The sequence below is a fragment of the Saccostrea cucullata genome, unplaced genomic scaffold (genome assembly GCF_032062105.1).
Source record: "Saccostrea cucullata isolate Sc308-1 unplaced genomic scaffold, CSIRO_AGI_Scuc_v1 ctg859, whole genome shotgun sequence".
In the NCBI taxonomy this organism is placed as follows: domain Eukaryota; kingdom Metazoa; phylum Mollusca; class Bivalvia; order Ostreida; family Ostreidae; genus Saccostrea; species Saccostrea cuccullata.
In genome coordinates this window covers 232,501-257,474 of record NW_026926806.1, presented here as the reverse complement: position 1 = coordinate 257,474, position 24,974 = coordinate 232,501, and the positions used below count along the sequence as shown (strand labels likewise).

Sequence of the window (24,974 nt, the reverse complement as noted above, 5' to 3'; positions counted from 1 at the left end):
TCTTGATGAATTCATCAATAATTCTGATTACTGTTCTACTATAGTTTAATTTAGAAGCATTAAGAGATTGTTCTATTTGACATGTTTTTCTTTTTCGATAATTAGGCTGAATTTCGATAAAATATAATCAACGTATTGTATTAATACCAGTATATGGCTAAGATAATTCATGATTTTCAGTAACAGGTGAGCACGTCATGGATTAATCTGGCAAACTGCATCGAACATTTGAGACCACCGTACCTTTATAGATTTATTTAATATTTACATACTTATAAGAAAAAGAACAGTATTTTTGACAAAAAGGAGAACCAATTTTGCACAAATTAGCGCAGTCTTCTCCCACTAAATTTAAGTTTATGGTAACAATGGCGGATCAAAGGCAGCCCTCTTAAAATTTTCAAAGTATGACATGTCTAATTTCAATGCCATACTTTGGTTTTATAATTAATGCTCAATTAATGAGAATGTACTTTGAAAAAACATTCTGGTTGTGCATACATAAGGACTTCTTGAAGATGTAAAATGTTTTTTTTCATCAAATCTGATCTTGTTTATTATAGGGTTTATTCCTTTTAAAAAGTGAAAAATCATAGTGTACATAAATAACCAATGCCATTTTTTTGTACTTGGTTTACTCAAGGCGGCCCCAGAAACCCTGCCCGAACGAAGTCATCGATCCATACCCCCTAATCTCAAATTCTGTATCCGTCCATGGGTAAACCCTTTTGTGTGAATTGAACGTAAATTCTGTTTTCAAATCTGAAGTTAAGCAATCCATACGATCAGTTAAGTTTCGTTTGATTGTTCTGTAATATTTTATAAAGGAATGCACATCCTAAAGGTAATAATTTAAAATCTAATAATAGGGGTCGGAATTTTATTAAAAGAAAATACATCGGGCTCAGGATTTACAGATACTGTGCACGTGGGAGCTGTAGAGGAAATTCGAAATGTAAATAACATGCACTGGATTGTGGACATGTTTATGCTGTCCATTTAAACTGGAACCTGAAAACTTTTATATTTTCATTGATAGAGGTTCTTTTGTTGATCAGTTTTCCCGTAAGAGAGGCAAATGGATAATACACAGACAGAACACTCCAGCCTTTGCAGGTGTCAGATATATTTATAATCGGTCAATTTCATATTGTCCCAGTTGTATTCTATCTTAACTCAACTGCTAATGTCTACAGATTGAGTTTATGTTTTATTTATATTTAAGGAAGAAGCGCAAGAAGGAAAAGGACAGAACTAAGAAACAAAAGAGTAAGATATATATTAATGCTTGTAAGTCTACTGACTATTTTAGTTTTTTTTTAATATGCTTGAAACCTCATTAAAAGACAATTATTTTTCATTTAGAATTTTATTTACATGTCCATCTACAAGACTGTAAAAACACTAAAATTTATTCAATTAAGTACCATTCAGAGAACAAGAAAATGAATTTTTTGAACATGTTGAATAAATGAAATGGTATTGACTTTGAAATGATGTAATACAAAATCCTGCATATTGTATGCAGGAATCACTATATAGCTCTCATTGTGTGATGTAAATTGTTAATATTGCTGCAAAGTATTGATTTAATATTGTTAACATTAGACTCCAAACGAGAGAAGAAATGTGACGACAAAGGGACAGAAGAACTTACGAGAGATGAATCATATGTTATCCAGAAAAAAAGAAAAAAGCATGGGAAAAAGAACAGTGAAGAGGAGGAGGTAATGACTGATAATGATATAATATCAACATCAGATGGCAATAAAGAGGAAAAAGCTAAAATACAAAGAGAAACAGATAAAGAGGCAGAGGCAGATTCTGGCTTGGAAAGTCACACAAAGAAATCAAAGAAAAAATCTCGCTAATATCGCGAAGAGAAAAACGGAGATGGGATTTGACAACGACAACAACACAAGGCTACCAGTGAAAATTGGTTAGTATCTGAATCAGATCCCTGCACGGGAAGAAGAATTAAGACATCGTTTCAGTCCAGAAGAAAAGAAGGAAATTAAGTGGAAAGTCACACAAAGAAGTCAAAGAAAAAGAAACAGAAGAGAAAAATTGAGATGGAGAAAGATGGGCAGGAAAATTTAGTATCTGAATCAGATGCACGTGAAGATGAAGAGCGTGTTTCAGTCCAAAAGAAAAGAAAGAAATTAAATGAAACACAGATAGACTTTAAGGAAAAAGATAAAGCAAATAACATTGAATCTGAGGTTGTTTTAACTAAAAAATCTAAGAAGAAAAAGAAATCAAAAAAGGACCAAGACAAAACTGAGTCTAAACTGGACCACAGCAAAACTGCTCTGAAAGAGATGAATGGGGAGACAGATATTGACTCGAGCTGTAAGAGGAGTAAAAAGAGAAGCAAGGGAAAACATGAACAGGAAAAGGACACTGTCAATCTCAAGGAATCGGTAACTCCTGACAAAAGAACAAAGAAAAAGAAACACAAAAACGATGTTGTACACCAAAAAGATATTAATGTTACAGAGGCAACTGACAATACTGAGACAGATAAATCAGAAAGCCCAAAAATCAAGAAAAGAAAGAAAATCAAGGGAGAAAAACTGGATACAGTTGAAGAGCCAGCTAGTAAAAAGTCTAAAGACAATGAAGTAAAGGTTATGAATGGAGAAAAAGCAGGACTTCAAAACTCTGAATCAGCTTACTGTGGGCAGTGGACTACAGCATCACTGGGGGACCAACAGCGACAGAATAAGTTCCTAAGACTTCTGGGAGGCTTTAAGGCGGCCAAAGGGGAGAAATCTCCTCTGTCTGCCCTGGGGGAGAAGTCTGGCAATGTGGCCATGACCCAGAATCAAGAGGATGTTTATATGAGGAGCATGGAGGACCATTATGGAAAAGCCATGACCTTCAACAAGAACAGAGGTCTGGGCCTGGGATTTGAGAAACCACCATCAGAAGGAAAAAAGTTCCATATTGACAAAAATGTGTCAAAATCAAAGAAGTTTGACGATTAATGTCAACTGAAACATAGAGAAATGTAACTCTATTTGAAATTCAGTGGATGATAAAATCTTAAGTTGTGCACCATCCAACATTTTATAAAATATTGTCAATGTTAATAACACAAGTTATTTTAAGTTTATTCAGTGTCAACTTGATATACTAGTATCCCAATGAACTTGAAATAAAAGACATCAATAGTCTTTCATATTGGCTTCATATTTGTAAATTTGACTGTCTACAGACAGTAATTCCAAGGTAACAGGATGATTTCAGCTTCTCTGTTGTCCCTTTCCATAATTTATGTAAAATTCCAGAATTACCTGACATAGTGTTTGTGTCTCCCTATTGATTGATATCCAAGAGCATGCTCGGAGTACGATCCAACCAAATTTCTGACAGAGCCTGACTCCTGATTAAGTAATTCATGTCCAGGGTACATGTACTGCTCAGCATCCTCCAACCTCTGTGGTCATTATATCGACCTTGCTGAGAAACACAACCTATTGTTGCGTCAAATTTTGTCTGCCCTTTCCCATTATTTGTGAGACCATTGTTTTATATCATTTATACAATAAATTACTCCATTTACCTGATCAGTTTAGAGGACTAGATGCATGTCTCGTCTACAAGGAATGCTTGCTCATCCTATGCACCTGATCCCATCTTTGTTGACATTTCTTATTTTCACTAGTGGGTTTCATTTAAGAAATAAGGTATAAGAAATAAGCCCCAAGGGCTTTATGATGAATTTAATCTCGTACCAACCCGTATTTATAGCCCGATAGAGGTTTTAAAATGACACCTTATTACTTATATTTACATTTGTAACTTATTCATACTTTAAATTTGCCTGATTGTGACTTTTAACGTGTGAAATGCATTATTTTTCAAACCCAGCGTCATGTATGTAATCCACTGAACGCGCGTCGACCCTTTATGACGTCACTGAGAAATTACGTCGAACGTTTATCCATACGCACATCTATGACCTCTTGACCCCTTACCTGTATTTATACAGTGATAGATACGCATTGCTTTCAGTAGTGTTATATAAAGGAAAACATTTGAAAATGTAAATATTTGAAGATAACTTGTATATGTCATACATTTAGTATTTCATTTATTATTAAAACTAACTTTGGTGAATGAAATTAAAATACAACAATCACTGCATGGTGACTATGCAATAATGTACAAACAAAGAAATTATTTTAAATGATCTCTAAGCTTTTAAATTGGAAGTGTTATTTTTTACTTAAATATTAAAATAAAGTGAAACGGAACAAAATGAAGGAACTGCATTCTAATTACAAGTCTTGAGGTTGTATTGCACTTGTAGCCTTTACAAGGCTTCACTGTTTTGCTAGATTCGCGGATACAACATGAAAGTTCCACCTTTTCTTCAGAACACTACCCAAGTCACATCCAGGTATGTCATAAATGGTTATTTGCAATCATCCATCACTGATGTTTAACACATACACACTAATGAGGACTGGACATGGTATAATGATCAGGTGATACAAATCCTATTCCAGAGAAGACTATATGCTTCAAATGACTGACACATAGTATTACGTAGATGTACATCCCAGTAGATCATCTTAAAGATGTCTACAACACAGGAAAAGCAATATAGGTTTTTGCCATTGTTTTCTTTGTCCTGGGATTCAACTCAAATAATTCTGGGAAAAGATGTAGCTCCGTGATATGAGGAAGCCTAGATCTGACAGGATATTATACAATCACATGATTTCACAGCCTTTCTTCTTACTCTTTGCTTTCACTGTGACAGAGAGAGGTGTATAACTATGTGTAAAACTGCTAAATGTGTCTGAACTTACGGCTGAAACACAAAAAAGTATATTTAATTAGAATGTGTATGTATTTAATTAAATCTCAAAGAAGCAAAAATTACATTACATTACATTACATTTATATCTTTGAAAACTGGAATACATTTATGAAATTTTTTATAGTTCTAGTAAATTTCCATTTAAAATTATATTATCTTCATCCCTTTCTTATCCATACATTTACTGAAAATTAATTTTATACAATCACATTTAAACAATTATTTCTATTTAACAATTGGTACAAAGTACAATTTCTAGAAATAAAGGGGGTTGGGGGGTTAGACAGAATCTTTCCAAAGGCGCACAGGTATTGGGTTAATGATTAACACTGATATGTCTATACCTTCTGAATTTGAGGACCAGCGGTCATTCTGTGCGTCGTATTTGTATTGTGGTCTTGTGTCTGCATTAATCTGCACGTCCCACCAGTCGTAACTGTATGTTTTCTGAAAAAGAAACAACATGATCAGGTTTAGAAAATACATGTGAAATACGAAGAAATGAAAGATACATTATATTATTATGAACTGTATAGGAGTGTATTCATATAACTCCTATATAACTATATGAGTGTTTGATTTATTTAGTAACCGGCTATCTCAAGGACTCTTGTGTGTTTGAAAAGAAAATCAATATAGAATATATATATATATATATATATATATATATATATATATATATATATATATATATATATATATATATATATAAATACGCTTTACATCGATCTAAATTATTGGAAAATAAAAATCATCTTCCGATTGCCCCTTACTGAGTCTCACTAGGAGCTAAATTTAAGTGACTACAAAAGTTTAAAAATATAACTGATACAAGTTACTATCAAGCACATCTATAGGATTCATTATGTATTAGTTACCTTCTTTTTGCTGGGTTTGGCACTGTCCTCTTTAGGTTTTTTCTCTCCGATTTCTTTCATCAGGACTTTTGTATCCTCCGTGAGTTTTCCCTCCTTTTCCAGTTCATCAGTAAACGCTTCCAGCTGATCCTCACTGGACTCACTGTAGCACACTAAAAACAACGAAAACACTACATAAAACCGTCAAAAACACTACAGAAACCATAAAAACACTACAGAAACTGACAAAAAAACAAACTAAAAACACTACCGAACCGAAAACTACAAAAAACAATAAAAACAAAAAAAAACGACAAAAGCAAAAAACAAAAAAACAGACAAAATCAAAATACTACGTAAAACCGGCAAAAAAAAATTACAGAAAACCGGCAAAACACAACAGAAAACCAGCAAAAACATTACAGAAAACTGGAAAACGCTATAGAAACGACTATAAAGAAAAAAGACAAAAACTCTACAGAAAACGACAAAATACAAACAAAAACGACAAAAACACTACAGAAAACAAACAAAAACACTAAAATAAATGACAAGAACACTAAAGAAAACCAATAAAAACACAAAAGAAAACGACAAAAACACTACATAAAACAGGCAAAAAAACACACGAGAGAAAACGGCAAAAACATGTAAATTTATCAATCATCAAGGGATTATAAAATACATACCAGCTAAAAACATTTGAGTGATGAGATTGAAGTGATTTAGGTGAAGGAAGCAGCCCCCTGTTTGCTCTGCAATCTCTTCATAAAAATGTTTCTCGTCTCCCTCCGATCTATTACACAAGACTCCGTATATCTGAAATTTAAAAAAAACATTGATTATTACACACAACAAAGCCTGTTTTTGAATCTGTTGATGGTGATAGATAAATGCATGTACAAGTTTAGAGAGTAGGTCCATATATACTTTTTAGATAGCTTTTTCCTGTGTATACCTTAACACCCATTCCTTTCAGCAGTTCTACCTCGTTCCACCAGTTTATGTTTTGGTCAGTGTATGAGGGGGGATGGGGAGGGGCATCTCCAATGACTACCAAAGCTTTAGCAGAATCCTCAGACCAATCCAAGAACTTAGCTTTGTGTAGCATCCACTCATAGCACTGTAAGAAAAAAGAAATGGTAAAGTTCTTTATTCAAGCTCAAAAATCTATTAAACAATACAAATCAGGAGCAGAGCAAACAAGGACCTCTAAAACATCAGATGTGGGATCAGGTGCCAATGAAGAGTGACCATTCCCGGCCGACCGCGGTCAACCCCGCAGTGTACCTTTTTAACTTTTATTGTTTTTATACTCAAACTCTTGGGTTAATCGGTATTCAAACGACTTAAATTAAAGTACTGAAAACTCATCAAATAATGAATATCCTCTAATTTGCAGCGTCATGGTACTCTGTGTCCACTAAAAAAATATTGGCGTACAAAACGCAAAATTTTACACCCGTTTTAGCTACATATATGTCTAAAAGAATACCTCTGGGGTGTCACCTCCCCCTGTGCTTGGTGTGTTATTAGCGAAGTCGACCAATTCCTGGACATTTGACGTAAGATCTAGCTGCCTGATGACGTACGTGTTCTGGTCACAGTAGTCGCCATGGGCAATTAATCCGACCCGGATGTTCGGAATATCTTGCAGCAGTCTTCGACAGGTCTCTTGTAGGTTTTCCCGAACCTAAAATTTTAACATGTGTCAAGTTTTTAATGGTCACAACTTGAAAGTGAGTAGGAATTACAAAATTGAATATTACCCTTTTTACAATTTCATAATCTTTTACAATGACAATCTACATGTATCTTTCTCGATCCATGGTCGGTCTAAATTGTAGATTATTTTATTATTAGTAAATAAGAACTTGAATAACCTTATTCAGATAGCTTGCCATACTTCCTGTGGTATCGAATGAAAATACCACCTCCACATTTTTCCCTCCAGCGGCAAAACTTGATAAAACTGCCTAAATACATGAGTACAAGTAAGGATAAGAAACGGCGAAATAATATTACGAATAAATCAGATATTTTATTTTGCAATAATTATAATATTCTCTTCAAGTTATTCTCATCACGAATTTCATGTACATAAAATAACTTTGGACAGAAACACTGTGGTATTTACTCACATCCTTTATTTCTTCTGATGGTTCTTCGGTTTTTTCCGAGGATGGGTCTGAAAAATACAACCCAGCTAGTGATCTTATTGTGTATAAGCTAGAAAACTCAATTGAATTTAAAATCGATCAACATTTTATTCATATATGAATCATATCCTATACTTATTAAAGCACTAGAGACGTACTTTTATTTGTGGCTTTTGGTTTCTCCTTGGTCTCTATCGTGCTCTCCTCTCCCACTCCCTGAGAAAACAATGGCTGATCCTCTGTCAACACCCTGCCCCCACTCAACTACAAAGATTTTTACATGTACTACATAAAGAAATGTATTCTTACACAGCTGCTCAACTAAAGTCCATACTTTACATGGTTATGTAACTATGGTATTATAATATATTTATATTAATAGAAATTTTAAGAGTTATCATGGTTATCTAGGAGAATGACAAGATTTTAGAAGCTCTTTATATACATTCTGAATTTACAATCTTCTTTATTCATAGCCAGCTGTTTAGTTTTAAGTCGAAACAAGTGGCACATAGTATCAATTTTGAAAGTGGGGGGCCAGCGAGAAAAAACAAATCATCTAAAAATAATTTAATTTGACAAGCCCCCCCCCCCAATACAAAGAAAGAAATGGGGGGAAAAGTTATAAAAACTTAAAAATCCTCTGTCGTGTGTGTGAGAAAGAAGGGGGTTTCTTGTACAACAAAACTTTTTAAAGTATGAGGGCTGTACCCTTTTTTTTATAAATTAAATCACCGAATCAGCAAAAGTTGAAAATACTTTAATCTACTTAATGACAAACTAGGCCACAGTCCTTTTGATCGCTTCAATCCGACTTTAAAATATTGTTAAATATTGGGGTGTGCAGTAAATATGTGAATAGATATGAATAGAAAGTAGAATTTGCGATCATTTAATTTTAAAGTATTTCATTACCCTTCGTGTTAGAGAATAAAAAAAATGCACATATTGTATATTTCATTTTAATGACTCGCAAAATACAGTGTGGAAAAGTGATACATAAACAAATAAAAACGTTAATTACTCACTAAATTGGATTCAATTAATTTTTTAAAAATCATAACCTTTTGTTATTCAATATAAGAACGGTCCACGTTGTTAGGATTACATCTTTCTTGCTGACCACTAGCCGCTTACCGGTACATTAAATATTTGGTTGCAGACCAAGACGGTGTGCTTGTAAATTAATCTATAGAAATGTTTGGTCAGAAACGTGTACCTGATATTTAAATGACGACACGTCTACATCTTCACTCTCCGACAGAGCAGACGATATCGAGGCTACCAAATCTGTCGTCTGCACCGTCACCGGAACTGAACGTCCATCCGGAAGTTTGACGTACACGTTGATTGTCCGTGGGATAACAACCTGTAATATTTTAATTTAAATTTATACTATAAAAATGTGAAATTTATGACGTTATCATATCTAAAATTCAAACTAAACAAAAGGATTTAAAGCAGCGCAAACAAAATGTACTCGTTAAAACATCAGAATTGGGATCAGGTGCCATGGATGCATAAGCATCCACTCTTCACCAGTCACACCCGTGAGCCCCTTGACAGAATTGTTGTGAATGTATGAGCCGATGGTAGAGAATGCCCTTTTTATGATCAGATTGATGTATAAATCAGCAGACCCACGAGGGCATCTTATTCATCACATGAGTAAAGACGAGATCACCCGTGGGTATCCGACGACGCAAACGTTGGATATATCGACAAGCACCTGACGTTACTTATTTTTCTTTAAATGAAAAAAAATATACCCCTACCTAATAATAACCGTTTATTATCATTAGGTAGGGTTCTATTTTTTTAATAAAAGGAAAATAAGTAACGTAAGGTGCCTGTGGATATATCGAATCATTTGAATGAAAACGAAGATTGTTACTAGCGACTGACAAGACAGTGGATTAAAATCTTGAAGACTGAAGATATTTTGCTTCGTGTTTCTGCGGCTAATAGAATTTTAAAATTTTTGTGAGACCCCGTCTCCTGACTGTAAAATCTACGGGGAAACTTTTTTACATCAACCTAACGGTACTAACTTGAAACTTGTGTGTAGTTTTAACTCATCAAATTTATACATGTAGATGAACAATGACAAGTTGAAATGTAATACCTAATAATAACAATAAGACTAGTGTACTCCTGAGAAAAATATACTTGTCATCTTGATTTTAACAGTTAAGAAAAGGGTAAAAAACATTGTAACGGACATAGAACTATACAATAATTAATACATGTACAACTGTAGTTAATTTCGTAATGAGCCTGATTGATACTGGTTTAATTTACTTTATAAATTGCTGATGACGACAATTACACTCGGACGGAAGGATGCTGTTCAGACATTAGATCTTTGTTATTGAGTCGTTTCTGTATAACAGGGTGTAAGATCATTTTGATTATTTATTTATTTTAATAACTTGACCCATCCCGTGTTTTAGATGACAGGATGCTGCATCAGTCACAACTTCTACAAATGCAAGTGCCCTCTGTCTTGTGTCATGTACTTCGACGAGGTATCCCGGATAAAATCATACAAATATTATCAATATTTAAAAATTTATCACATTCCCCTCTTATATAAAAAAAATGTACATACAGTAGTGCATTTTATTCATAGAGAAACAGCTTATATTTTATACACTCTAGCATAATTGGAAGATTTACATTATAAATGACACGCCCCTACCTCCGCCTTGAGTATGGTCTCCGCTCGGACTCCGTACTGCCCCACCGTCTTCTTTCTATCCAGGATTTTCCCCTGATACTTCAGCAGGACCCTGTCGTCAGGGACGCCCTCCTCCCGTCCCACGTGTTGGTTGATCTCGCTGATCCTGCTGCCGGGGAGGAGGTTCAGGGTCGTGGTTCTCCCCGTGGGGAGTTTGACATACACTTCCACAAAATTACCGGCCATTTTTCTGGTTTTATGAATACCAAGTGTACACCCAAATAAGTTTTCGTAATGTTTGAGTGTACAGGATGTGTTTGTTTATATTATGGAGCGATCTGATCTCTATTTTTAATGGCCAATCAATGCACGTATATTTAAAACTCTCCGGCCAGGTAGTGCTAAATTTGCTAAATTTAGATGTCTCTGTACGTAAATCCCTCTTTGATCACTGGCGGATTTAAGGCCCCCAGACTCAATCTTGTCGGAGATCAAATAAGGAGAGTTGTCTTTCCTTTCATTCGTCAAATTTTATGTGTAGAGTGTACAGAGAATCCGTACTAGTTTCAAATCATTTTTTAAAAATTGATAAGATCTCTTTGATCATTCTAAAAAAAAAAAACAATTTCTGATCAACGAAATACTATAGCTGTTTGATAATAAATAGCTGTATATTTGTATTTAAATACAGGGTGCATTATAAATTTATAATATTTTCCAACTATAGGGTACTGTGAGCAATGAGCTCACTAAATGACACTCCGCCTCCCATGTGAATAAAATGAAATGGCAGTGTCCATGTTTTGCTATGGGAAACCCAAAATTTGTGTCGGATCAAAAAGTAAATATGAGATGCACTTGGCATTATTTTATAAAGATTCTCTAATTTAAAAGTCATCAAATTTCATTCGGTGGTATAAGAGCACAGGTGCTTGAGGACAGGACACCCCACCCTCCTAATATAGACCCCCGGGCCTGTTAGACTTTTTTCACATAAATTATATATGGATGACACATTTGTGATATAATCTATCCTATCAATTCAGAAAATTTGCTTAAACTAACATTTTATAAAAATTTCTACCCCACTCTCTATATACAAATTTTCATATATAGAATGTAGGGTAGATTTTATAGAACGTTTGTTTTAGGTAATTTTTCGATTTGTTGGTAAAGATCTTATCACAAATATGTCAATGAAAGATTCTTTATGAGAAAAAAGTCAAAAAAAAAATCTATCGAAAAAGCCCAGGGGTCCTATGTAGTTCTCAGGAGATGCAGAAAGGAGATGGGTACCCAAAAGCGTAAACTCAGGAACCTATGGCTGTACAAGATACAAGATATTTATATTTACCAATCAAGCTGTGGGTGGGGGCATTATTTTTCATATACAAATTTATCAATTTAAATTTTTTTTTAACAATTGTAATAATTTTTTTCGAAATTCGACAGTAATATAAATGACCATTACATAATAATATTGTTCTCAGTGTCAATGATCATACATAATATCTATCATTTGTAAAGCAATATATAAGTTCCAGAAGAATTAATGATTGGAAAAATTTCAATGTAGAGTGTAAACTAAACTTTAATGTATACATTTAAATGGCTTAGCAATATATGAAGACATATGAAAATGTAATTTTTTAAAATATTTATACATTCAAAAGTTCTTTTAATTTTCAGAAATAAATTTTCCAAGCATAAAATTTTATAATTTTCATTATTCAATATCAATATAAGTTTTTCAGCAGGTGTCAAAGAGGAGAAGTTTGGGTTGATTTTTTATATTGTTTCCATTAATTGTATAAGAGGATATGCAGATAGGAGATGGGTACCCCAAAGCGTAACAGGGAGACGGACGAACAGGCAGACAGACGGACATCCCGATTACTTTTAATTAATATATGATCAAATTAATTTATATCATTTTAAAGACAATTCTTCACTTTAAGGTCAAGCTGTATTAATTAATTTTGTTTTAAATAAAATCTTATTATTGGTCAATGATGAGAATTTTTATAATTTCTGATAAAACTTCAATTTTTATATTTTTTTTTCTTTTTGATAATTGTATACTTAAAATCGTTTTTATCTATATCATGTTTAATATAAGTAAAAATAATTAAAAGTTGAAAGTGAGACAAATGTTGGATAAACTGGACTCAGCAAAGCAACATTACAACCCTTATCTTACGTTAAACTATTCCAGAATATATCTTCACTGCATACTATATAGGGTCTATCATAATATTTGATTTTTCATTGTGAAATAATACTCAATAAGTAACTGAATGAACATATATAGAGCAGCATTGTTTAATACTTGTACTCAAACTGATTCAAAATCACACAAAGTGACGAAATTCCCAGGTTTTTGGTTTAAACTAACATACCATCGACGATAAGTAAAACTTATTCTACAACATTTTGTTAACAGTTTTTCTGTCAATGTCTTAAAAAAGAATGAACAACGGTGTATGTAACGGAAGGTGATACTTCCACTGACACTTTATTTGCCTCATACAAACAGATAGAAAAACTATTATCAATAATGTAAAATACATGGTCTAGTGTTTGTTCTCTATATAATGAGTAAAGGTGAATAACGAATATTGATAAATCTCATAAACACAACCGTCAACAACTCTCCTTTTTTCCTTTATCCCTTTCCTGCAAAGAACAAGGACTAATACGCCGCGTAAAAATAAACATACCTGGACAAAATGAAATCACAAGACAGAATATCTGTGGTATATTATTTTTTTTTTTTCAAAATCTATGCAATATGCCACAATCTAACGAGTGTTGAAATTATTAATTATAAAAAAACACCTGCACTCCAAAAAGTAAAAGGTGATCTACACAAACTGTAACACATTTTTTTTCTATATGAGAAGGTCTTAGCTCAATTTCATTATTGATAGTACAGTGAAACCTGTCTAATCCGACATGCTTTGGGAGATGAATTTCGTGTCGGAATAGACAGGGTGTCGGATTGCACAGTATTAAAAATAAAGAAAATACTAAAATAGTAAAGAAATTTAACGTCGGAATCCACAGTGTGTCGGATTATTCAGGTGTCGGATTAGACAGTTTTCACTGTATTTCTTCAAAAGATATTTGTTATATATACAAAGGAAAGCTAAAGACAGACTTAAATTTTCTTATATTTTATGAAAAGAATTTAGGTTAAGGCAGAAATGTGATTAGCACCGTGAAGTTAGTTTCCGCTTGAATAAATTGTTAAACTACTGTATATCGCTTTTTGTTTATAAATGCATTCTCGCGTATATTTGTATTAGTAACCCTAGCTTGCCAAAATTTTGTATCGCTTATAAAAACCGAATAGCCCTCTCGCGAAAATAAAGTGATCTACACTACATTACTCAGAATGTTTTGCGAGTTTACTAAGACAAGTTTAACACTTCAGATTGTTGAGTTCAAGTATTATTTCTATTATTTAAGAATATATGTACGTAAGTTTTTAAATTTTTAAGATATATTTTAACGCTGACTATAAAGTACCTTATTATACATACAGGTTAAAAATTGAATAATTCAAGGGAATACTGTACGAAGCTTTGACTAAACATTGTTAAACAGAATAATTTGAAATGTTGACGGTACTGCACAGCCAATTGTCAATTTTCCTTCCACTCAACATTATATCTGACGGACTCTTATAAAATAGTTTAGTTCGGGTTAAGGTCGCTGTGGTCGAAGTTATAAAAATTGTGAAATATCAGTAGCATTGGTGCTTTCAAGGAAAAAAGAACTGTGAAATCTGCTTTTTATTAATTTGAATGATCTGAAAATTGCAGATTGAATGTATATATTAGTCTTACAATTCTTTTTAATGTTATTTTTGCATCAAAGTGAATTTCACTGGTCACCGATGAAATGTTTGTAAAACTTTAGAATACATTTGTTAATGTTAAAATCATAAACTCTGACTGTCAGACAGAATGGGGGTGGGGGGGTTGTATAAAACGTACTTTGAAAAACACTAGTACATATTGTTGATCATGTTGATTACAAAGGTCAAGACGATACACTATGATCCCTCTTTTAACTTTTTTAAATGTGTATATGACTAGCTATTAAATATAAACTTGTAGGTTTATCCTGGATCTGTAAAACATTTTGTTGATTTGTCCTCATGTATGTGTCATATTGTATTTCTCTTATTTACCGGGTGGTAGTAAAGACAAAACAAAATTACAATATGCTAACTCAGCATATGTTTAACAAATCCTGCTTGTATTTACGTTATGTCCCCATGGGATCATAACTGGCAAATAAATATACTTCTATTTTCTACATATGGTAGTAATAGTCTGTTTGCATCATGTCTAATGTCATTTCAGTAAGCCAAGGCAGACGCCAATAATGGCCGCGGACAATAGGACTGCAACAAAAGTCATAATGACGACACACAACCAGCGCTTCTTCTTACTGTTTGGTTCTACCTATGTAGAAAACAAGGTTAATCACAGTGTAAGCAGCAATATATGAATAAAGGTCCTATCGAAAAAGACATTTAGGAATGAGGATCTTGTTAGCTTTAAAGATATACTTTGGAGTGTATGATATTAATTTCAATCTGAATTAGAATAGTTAATGTTTCGTTACCATGGTAATGTCTATGGATGACGCGGTGGACCCATTGGACGAGGATTCGGACTTACAATCTATGCAGAATAGACAAGAAAATCATTAGGATACCATAGAAACCCGGCAATTAAAGGACAGAGAAAGAAAAGTTTAGTCGTATTTCTGGTTATTGTTGGATTATGGGAAATTAATCAGTAGAATGATTCAATCGAAGATATTTTGTAGCAAGTTAATTTGTATTTTATTCTCAAAAATTGAAGGCTATACAACTATTCTCTTGCTAGCAGTCTTTTGAGATCAAACGATATGTTCTTTTTATTCAATTAACCCTTTCATAAACATTCTAATAAAAAATGCTGTCAAAATCGTGATGAATGGTAGATAAATTAAGAAGAAGAACAACAAAAAAAGTTCAACAAATATAGCTCTACACCAGCTACCCTAAATAAAGAAAAGTCGAAGTATTTAGCACCTATGGTTAAAGTTCCCTTATTTTAGTCATGGCATGATCAATCATATGTGTTTAAATACCTTTTTAAAAGAAACAGAAATTTTGGGGTTTTTTTAATAGACTATGAGGATGCCAGTACTACAACACATTCTAAAATTTCAAATAACACATATAGTTGTTACCTAGAAAAACAATCGGATAGATCTTCGTGTGAATTCTAACACCAATAAAGGCGTGTAAAATATTTTAAATATGCAGTAACACTTAATCAACTTCAGTATAAAACTAGCTAGAGGTACTGTGATCACTGAGCTCACTAAATGATACCCCCGTCTCCCATATGATTATAACGGCTAAATCCATGTTTTGCTGTGGTAGACATAATTAATTTATAAATAATTAAATGATTTAGTGTCAGATAAAAAAAAAGTAAAAAAGAGGTGCACAATCAGACACGTAGCATCGTTTTTGATAGTTTGGGGGGGGCAACCAGAGAAAATTTTTTTATACTTACCTGTAAAAGTTGACAAGCAAAAAAAAAATGGATATTGTCCAAACTCAAAAATCCTATTTCACATTTTTTCAAGGCCAACTTCTTTTTTGGCATACAATACTAACATTTCCTTGATATAACTATATACTGTGATAAGAAGTGGGGGCCAGCCAAGCGTTCAATGGACATTTTCAATAGTAAAGGTAATCTTGGGGGAAAAAAGTGGGAGGGGGGTGTTGCTACGTGCCTGCACAATGGTATTATGTAATAAAGAATCTGTGAAAGTACCATTAAATTTTAGTCAGTGGTATGAGAGGAGTTGCGTATAATAGATAGGTACCTTTCAATATTATAAAAAGAACGACAGTGTCCATGTTTTGCTCCGAGAAACCCAAAATATGTGTCCGACCAAAAAGTAAAATGGGAATTGCACAATGGCAATAGGTAACAAAGATTCTGTGAAAATCTCATTAAATTTCATTCAGTGATATGAGAGAAGTTGCGGATACGAGATGGGTACCCCAAAGCGCAACAGACGGACTGACATCCCGATCACAATATACCTTCCCACTTTTCAAGCGGGGGGTATAAAGATTGAGAAATAGTTTGCGTTATTTCCCTTATAATTACGGATATCATGAAGTAGAAATAAACTTGAAGTCCCCTCTATGTACAGCTGAGTTTGAGGTGAATACATTACCTTCCTCTCGCTGAGGAGCTTCGTTGTAGGCGTCAGCCGCCCAGGGCTGGACGGCTATTTTCTGATAAATGGTGAACAAGAGATCCCGGACATCTGCTAAATCCCTATAGGAGTAATAATTAACAGTCTCAAAATAGACAATTAAAATTGATTATTGCAATAAAGCAACTGAAATCTTAAAATTAAAATAGTGCCCAAAAGACAGTCTTTTCAAAAAATGATGTTAAACATGCTGAAAAAATGACATTTTATTTAATAAAATCAACATGCTAACCTTACCACTACAACAAATTGAGGTATTTAGCTTTGATCTGTAATACTGAATTTCCAGTTTGATTTTTTCTAATAAATGCGATTCTTTCCATAAAGAAAGACTATGTTAAATATATATAAAAACCAGAAGTCTCTGTCGAGACTGCAGCTCTACTGGTTTGAACTTATAGCAAAGGAAGAGAAAAGTACTTAAGCAGCTGGGATTTGAAACTAAACAGAATAATGATCGTTGATAAAGTCTCTTTATGTTCTTAGTGTAGTCTACTTGTGTGCCAAGTTATACTGAAATCAGACCAAAACTGTAGGAGGAGTAGCATTTTGAAACAATTTTACAGACATTTCTATTTTTAGTAACCACGGCAACACCGTTCATCAAAATTAAAATTCGATATACAGAATTATGTATCTTAGTGTATTCTACTTATGTGCAAAGTTATACTGAAATCAGACCAAAACTGTAGGAGGAGTAGCATTTTGAAACAATTTTACAGATATTTCTATTTTTAGTAACCACGGCAACATCATTCATCGAAATCAAAAACCGATACACAGAATTATGTATCTTCGTGTATTCTACTTGTAAGTTGTTTGCCAAGTAATACTGAAATCAGACCAAAACTGTAGGAGATGTAGCATTTTGAAAGAATTTCACAGAAATTTCTATTTTTAGTAACCACGGCAACACCGTTCATCGAAATCAAAAACCGATACACAGAATTATGTATCTTAGTGTGCGAAGTTATAATGAAATCAAACCAAAACTGTAGGAGGAGTAGCATTTTGAAAGAATTTCACAGGAATTTCTATTTTTAGTAACCACGGCAACACCGTTCATCAAAATTAAAATTCGATATACAGAATTATGTATCTTAGTGTAGTCTACTTGTGTGCCAAGTTATACTGAAATCAGACCAAAACTGTAGGAGGAGTAGCGTTTTGAAAGAATTTCACAGAAATTTCTATTTTTAGTAACCACGGCAACATCGTTCATCGAAATCAAAAACCGATACACAGAATTATGTATCTTAGTGTAGTCTACTTGTGTGCCAAATTATATTGAAATTAGACCAAAACTGTAGGAGGAGTAGCATTTTGAAAAATTGTTTACAGACAGACGGACAGACGGACGACAGACAGACAGACAGACGGACAGACGGACGGACGCCGGACGCATTACTATCGCATAAGCTCTTCTGGTCTCTGACCAGTAGAGCTAAAAACCTGTGATAAAATACCTGATAACTATGGAAACAATAAGCATATCCATAGGTATGTCATGTCTTGGTGTTATTTGTATAAATGTATTATTTTCATAATGGATAAAATTGCATGTGAAAGTGCTGTTCATGGCTTATCTATCGCTATAATAGGAAGATGTCGTCGTGAAGAATATACATTTTTATTTAGATCTTTAAAATTCCCCCAGTTAAATGCATTGTTTTCTGGACTTTTACTACGATAATGCTTTTTTGTTATTTTCTGTTTCCTTCTAGTGATCAAAGAAATGCGACACCTAAGGCAGAAACAACATTGGATGATAAGTCCATTTTTCTTGACTCTATCGGTGATTAGGAAACGTCAATATAACAGAAGGACTTTTTTGTTAATCCAATCACAAAAATAGCTGTTTGTTATCCAATCAACAAAGATGTGAAGCCTGATGAAGACTTTTCTATTTTTTTTTTTTTATTGTTGTTTGATGAAATACATTTTTTCCAAGTTTAATCTACCGGTATCTTATATCAGTTTAAACTTTCATGGACATATTTTTCTTTCGTATTTCTTAATTTTAACTGGAACACAGATGTACATTGACCATTTAAAAAATCCAAATTCACAGCAGGGCAGAAACACGGACTCCTGAATATCAAAGAAGGATCGGGTGCCATCAGGGAGTAAACACCCTCTGTTGACCGGTCATAGCCAACCTAGCTTTCTTTATCGATCACAGGCAAATGTGGTAATCTGTAGTCAAACTTAGCATGAAAATACTGGCTTAACAATTGGCATGAAACACCCAAATCCAAATTCAACCAAGTGATAAGTTGAAAAAACGACCATAGAAAATGTTAACTTAATGTCGACTTTTCCTCCCTTTTTTTGGGGGAGGGGTTAATGAAAATTTGATTGAAGGGACTTACTTTTCTGACTTACCTATCAGTACTTTGATTGGAGGGACTTACTTTTCTGAATTACCTTTCAGTACTTTGATTGGAGGGACTTACTTTTCTAACTGACTAATTTCCTCTGATTCTCTCTGTATGGAAACTTCTGAGATATTAATCTGGGATTTACAGCCCAAAAATGGCTCGGATGTCCCTACATTGATCAGGAAGTGAACACCTGAAAGAAAAAAAATCAAAATCTCTATAATACCATGAATTAAAATAAAAGCAATGAGTACAATCTACAAAGCTGGAAAAGATTTCCTGCAGATAATGTCAACAGATACCATGGCACAGAGATTAACAAATAATGTCAGCATATAGCACAAACGCGCGTTTTTTAAAAAAACATTTTCTGTTTAGTACATTCGGTATGGGTAACATCATGTAAAGTCATGTACATGTTATTATACCAACTACTCAACTGAAGAGGGAACATTCTCTCTCTATATTATATACAGAATTAATTGAATGACTGTAGATGAAGCCGTTTTTTTTTTCATTTAGAACAATAAAAACACTGCACCGATAAGTGCATTGGTACATCATTAATATAGTATACACAGAACTACCATGACTATACAGGAAAATATCTGGTATGTTATAACGGTACACACAGAAATACCTGGATACAGAGGAGAATTATATATGTCTATTATATACACAGATCTACCGGACTGTAGAGGGAAATATCTGGTACATTATATACACAGAACTACCTGACTCTAGAGGGAAATATCTGGTACGTTATATACACAGAACTATCTGACTGTAGAGGGAAATATCTGGTGCATTATATACACAGAACTGCCTGACTGAAGAGGACAATATCTGGTACGTTATATACATGGAAGTAACTGACTGTAGAGGGAAATATCTAATACGTTATGTACACAGAACTATCTGACTGTAGAGGGAAATATCTGGTACATTATATACACAGAACTGCCTGACTGAAGAGGACAATATCTGGTACGTTATATACATGGAAGTAACTGACTGTAGAGGGAAATATCTAATACGTTATGTACACAGAACTATCTGACTGTAGAGGGAAATTTCTGGTACATTATATACACAGGACTATCTGACTGTAAAGAGAAATATCTAGTACATTATATACACAGAACTACCTGACTGTAGAGGACAATATCTGGTACATAATATACACAGAATTACCAGACTGTACAGGGAAATATCTGGTACATTACATACACGGAAGTAACTGACTATGCAGGGAAATATCTGGTACGTTATATACACAGAACTGCCTGACTGAAGAGGACAATATCTGGTACGTTATACACATGGAAGTAACTGACTGTAGAGGGAAATATCTCATACGTTATGTACACAGTACTACCTGACTGTAGAGGGTAATATCTGGTACATTATATACACAGAACTAAATGACTCTAGAGGACAATATCTGGTACATAATATACACAGAACTACCTGACTGTAGAGGGAAATATCTGGTACATTATATACACAGAACTACCTGACACTGTAGAGGGAAATATCTAGTACGTTATATCCACAGAACTACCAGACTATAGAGAGTAATTTCTGGTAAATTATATATTCAGAACTACCTGACTCTAGAGGGAAATATCTGGTACATTATATACACAGAACTGTAGAGGGAAATAGAATTACCCCACCTCTGTTGATTTTTCCGTGAAATCCTGGCTTACGATTGGTTGAAGTCTGTCACGTGAAAGCGGTGGATTACTTATACCCGGTCAGTTGTAAATCCATACCCGGTCAGTAAATCTATACCCGGTCGATGTATTACGTCACAAACACAAACGTGACGTCATAATAGGCACAATATAAGCGCGGTGAAGCATTTAGCAGATAAAACCATTTATAAACTACAGATAAAACGTAAATGTTTCATCGGTGGGGTAAATTCGTTACATAGTCATTTAGTGACAGGGTATGGGATGATACCTGGTTAGTAAATTTCATACCTGACTCGGCTCCGCCTCGTCAGGTATGAAATTTACTAACCAGGTATCATCCCATACCCTGTCACTAAAAGACTATGTAACTAATAATACCTGACTGTACAGGGAAATATCTGGTATGTTATTTACAATGAACTACCTGACTGTAGAGGACAATATCTGGTACGTAATATATACGTTATATACACGGAAGTAACTGACTTTAAAGGGAAATATATGTTACGTTATATACACAGACCTACCAGACTGTACAGGGAAATATCTGGTACGTTATATATACAGAACTACCTGACTGTAGAGAGAAACATCTGGTACATTATGTACACGGAAGTAACTGACTATGCAGGGAAACATCTGGTATGTTATAACGGTACACAGAAATACCTGGCTACAGAGGAGAATTATATATGTCAATTATATACACAGAACTACCTGACTGTAGAGGGTAATATCTGGTATGTTATATATACAGAACTACCTGACTGTACAGGGAAATATCTGGTACATTATATACACAGAAGTAACTGACTATGCAGGGAAATATCTGGTACGTTATATACACAGAACTGCCTGACTGAAGAGGACAATATCTGGTACGTTATATACACGGAAGTAACTGGCTTTAGAGGGAAATATCTGGTGCGTTATATACACAGAACTACCTGACTGTAGAGGGAAATACCTGGTACGTTATATACACAGAACTATCTGACTATAGAGGGAAATATCTGGTACATTATATACTGTAAATCACTTTTTATTCGCGAAAACTTTATTTTCGCGTAATTACGCGAGACAGTGTGCTCGCGAAAATTTAATTCTCGCGTATAATAATATTCCTTAAGATTATAAAGAGCAATAACCACAATTCGCGAAAATTTTGTCTCGCTAATCAGGAGTCAATGACTATCTCGCGAAAATAAGGTGTCCGAAAATTAAGTGATCTACAGTACACAGAACTACCTGACTATAGAGGGAAATATCTGGTACATTATATACACAGAACTACCTGACTGTAGAGGGAAATATCTGGTACGTTATACACACAGAACTATCTGACTATAGAGGGAAATATCTGGTACGTTATACACACAGAACTATCTTACTATAAAGGGAAATATCTGGTACATGATATAAACAGAACTACCTGACTGTAGAGGGAAATATCTAGTACGTTATATACACAGAACTATCTGACTGTAGAGGGAAATATCTGGTACATTATATACACAGAACTACCTGACTGTACAGGGAAATAGAAATACCTGACTGTAGAGGGAAATACACATGTATCTGGAACATTTTATACACAGAACTACACTACTGTAGAGGAGAATATCTGGTATGTCATATAGAGAAAATAGCTGATACGTTATATACACAGTTATATTCTCCCTCACTTTGTTCGTCCGAATATAAATTAATTCTATTCTAAGTAATAACAAGAAAGACCATTTTAGGAGTGCTACTCGCTATAACCTTTAATCAATTGACAATCAAATTTATGATATATCTATTTACACATATACTTCATTTAACTAAACATGCATAAATCGGTATTTCAACAGACAATAAATCTTTTTCCTGAAATTTCCATATTTTGCGTGAATATACGTGTATCGAGGTTATAGCGAGAGTCGATAAAGAATGGGTATGACCGAATGTATTTATAGTTACCTAGTCACGTGATCTATGAGTATTTTTAGCAAGTAAACAACGAAATGAATTTTATAACTACCTGACTGTAGAGGGAACATTTTCTGTAGTCTGAGGGTCTGGAATAGCTCCACCTCTAACAGCTCCAGACTTGATGAGTACATGTTGTACAGCCTCTCCAACTGCTTGGCATCATCTTCACAAACATTTTTTCTAATTAAAGAATAAAACTGAGACCTTAAAATATTTAAATCGATCACAATTTGAAAGTAATAAGCAAATATCACCATCATTATTTTTGTAATTTGCAATTATACTTAGTTTTGAATAATTCAGCAAAGCAAACCCTCTCAATGAAACTTGCTGTAAAGAAATTTCCTCGGGCTTTAAATTTCGTGGGGGTCAAATTTTCAAGGTTTTAGGAAAAATTATTGGTTTGAGGGGATTTGATTTCGTGGTTGGATAATGATTAGTAGTAATGCATATGAAAATTTAAATTTCATTGCGGTCATCAATTCGTGGTTCTCTCCATGCCTCAAAAACAACAAACTAAATGAAAGAACACTGAAAAAAAATACACGATACCTATTTGATCATGGAAAGCAGGGGTGCTAATAAACAGAAAATTGATTCGCCTTTCAGTTAGCTTCTCTGATCAATTATGAAAGAATGGAGGCGTACAAGGCGAGAGCAATCCCCCGCTCTGAAAAAAGACATTTCTCAATTCTAAAAGTAGTATTTTTTCAAACTTTTATGGTTTATATCATCTTTTACATATCAAATTCTGCATTTCATTGTTTTAATGATTTAATAATAATTCATTTTTCACTCATGATTTTAAGATATGTGAAAAGAAAAAACTTCATTGACTCGAACTCTCTCCATAGCGCAGGTTTGGTCCAAGACCAACCGCTTTAACCATTAGGCTAGGAAGTATATGCATTGTTACAACGCACTTTGAAAAATTACGCACTTTGAAAAATTTTTTCAAAGTGCGTTAAATTTGGGACCAAGCTATAACGCACTTTGAAAAAATTAATTTTTTTCAAAGTGCGTTGATATCGACCATATTGACGCACTCTGAAACCAGAAGTCTCTGTCGAGACTGTAGCTCTACTGGTTTGTACTTAACAAAAACCATTGCACTATTTTATGTATCTTAGTCTACTTGTGTGCCAACTTAGTTTGAAATCACTAAAACTGTAGAAGGAGTAGAGTTTGAAAGGAATTTCACAGAAAATTTTATTTTTAGTAACCATGGTAACACCTTTCATCAAAATCAAAAACCGATGCACTATTTAATGTATCTTAGTGTAGTCTACTTGTATGCCAAGTTATATTGAAATCAGACCAAAACTGTAGAAGGAGTAGCGTTTTAAAGGAATTTCACAGAAAATTCTATTTTTAGTAACCATGGCAACACCGTTCATCGAAATCAAAAACCGATGCACTATTCTATGTATCTTAGTGTAGTCTACTTGTGTGCCAAGTTATATTGAAATCATACCAAAACTGTAGAAGGAGTAGCGTTTTTAAGGAATTTCACAGAAAATTCTATTTTTAGTAACCATGGCAACACCATTCATCGAAATCAAAAACCGATGCACTATTCTATGTATCTTAGATAGTCTACTTGTGTGCCAAGTTATATTGAAATCAGACCAAAACTGTAGAAGGAGTAGCGTTTTTAAGGAATTTCACAGAAAATTCTATTTTTAGTAACCATGCCAACACCGTACATCGAAATCAAAAACCGATGCACTATTCTATGTATCTTAGTGTAGTCTACTTGTGTGCAAAGTTATATTGAAATCAGATCAAAACTGTAGAAGGAGTAGAGTTTGAAAGGAATTTCACAGAAAATTTTATTTTTAGTAACCATGGTAACACCTTTCATCAAAATCAAAAACCGATGCACTATTCTATGTATCTTAGTGTAGTCTACTTGTGTGCCAAGTTATATTGAAATCACACCAAAACTGTAGAAGGAGTAGCGTTTTTAAGGAATTTCACAGAAAATTCTATTTTTAGTAACCATGGCAACACTGTTAATCGAAATCAAAAACCGATGCACTATTCTATGTATCTTAGTGTAGTCTACTTGTGTGCCAAG

At 33.8% G+C, this 24,974-nt stretch overlaps 3 protein-coding genes across 4 annotated transcripts in view; 1 reads left to right on the top strand and 2 right to left on the bottom strand.

Annotated features, from left to right (window-relative positions):
• Positions 1-883: 883 nt before the first annotated feature.
• On the top strand, positions 884-3,135 carry LOC134272688 (lysine-rich nucleolar protein 1-like). Its single transcript, XM_062754889.1, has 4 exons — positions 884-1,116; positions 1,226-1,269; positions 1,609-1,866; positions 2,020-3,135. Exons 1-4 carry the CDS (start codon positions 1,079-1,081, stop codon positions 2,988-2,990), a joined length of 1,311 nt encoding a protein of 436 aa, XP_062610873.1. The 5' UTR covers positions 884-1,078; the 3' UTR covers positions 2,991-3,135.
• Positions 3,136-4,152: 1,017 nt separating this feature from the next.
• On the bottom strand, positions 4,153-10,845 carry LOC134272693 (uncharacterized). Its single transcript, XM_062754894.1, has 11 exons — positions 10,552-10,845; positions 9,070-9,219; positions 8,009-8,114; positions 7,833-7,879; positions 7,575-7,667; positions 7,187-7,384; positions 6,650-6,814; positions 6,381-6,510; positions 5,713-5,864; positions 5,179-5,281; positions 4,153-4,825 (listed from the first exon to the last, which is right to left on the bottom strand). The coding sequence occupies exons 1-11, from the start codon at positions 10,774-10,776 to the stop codon at positions 4,725-4,727; spliced, it is 1,470 nt and encodes a 489-aa protein (XP_062610878.1). The 5' UTR covers positions 10,777-10,845; the 3' UTR covers positions 4,153-4,724.
• Positions 10,846-13,669: 2,824 nt separating this feature from the next.
• The window catches only part of LOC134272703 (regulator of G-protein signaling 9-binding protein-like), a 33,161-nt gene continuing 21,856 nt past the window's right edge, over positions 13,670-24,974 (bottom strand). For both annotated transcript variants that reach the window (XM_062754909.1, XM_062754910.1), the window contains 5 exons: positions 22,944-23,074; positions 19,293-19,410; positions 16,795-16,898; positions 15,169-15,227; positions 13,670-15,005 (listed from right to left, as the gene is read on the bottom strand). In XM_062754909.1, the coding sequence (XP_062610893.1) occupies positions 14,895-15,005; positions 15,169-15,227; positions 16,795-16,898; positions 19,293-19,410; positions 22,944-23,074 (523 nt within the window). In that variant the 3' untranslated portion in view covers positions 13,670-14,894. The remainder of the gene's footprint in view (positions 15,006-15,168; positions 15,228-16,794; positions 16,899-19,292; positions 19,411-22,943; positions 23,075-24,974) is intronic.

Coding starts and splice junctions, on each gene's coding strand:
- LOC134272693 (XM_062754894.1), bottom strand. CDS start 10,776: ATGGCCGGTAATTTTGTGGAAGTGTATGTCAAACTCCCCACGGGGAGA. Junction 7,668..7,832: donor CATCAGAAGAAATAAAGGAT/GTGAGTAAATAC, acceptor TCATGTATTTAG/GCAGTTTTATCAAGTTTTGC. Junction 7,385..7,574: donor TGGCAAGCTATCTGAATAAG/GTTATTCAAGTT, acceptor TTAAAATTTTAG/GTTCGGGAAAACCTACAAGA.
- LOC134272688 (XM_062754889.1), top strand. CDS start 1,079: ATGGATAATACACAGACAGAACACTCCAGCCTTTGCAG. Junction 1,270..1,608: donor CAGAACTAAGAAACAAAAGA/GTAAGATATATA, acceptor TGTTAACATTAG/ACTCCAAACGAGAGAAGAAA. Junction 1,867..2,019: donor GAAATCAAAGAAAAAATCTC/GCTAATATCGCG, acceptor AAGGAAATTAAG/TGGAAAGTCACACAAAGAAG.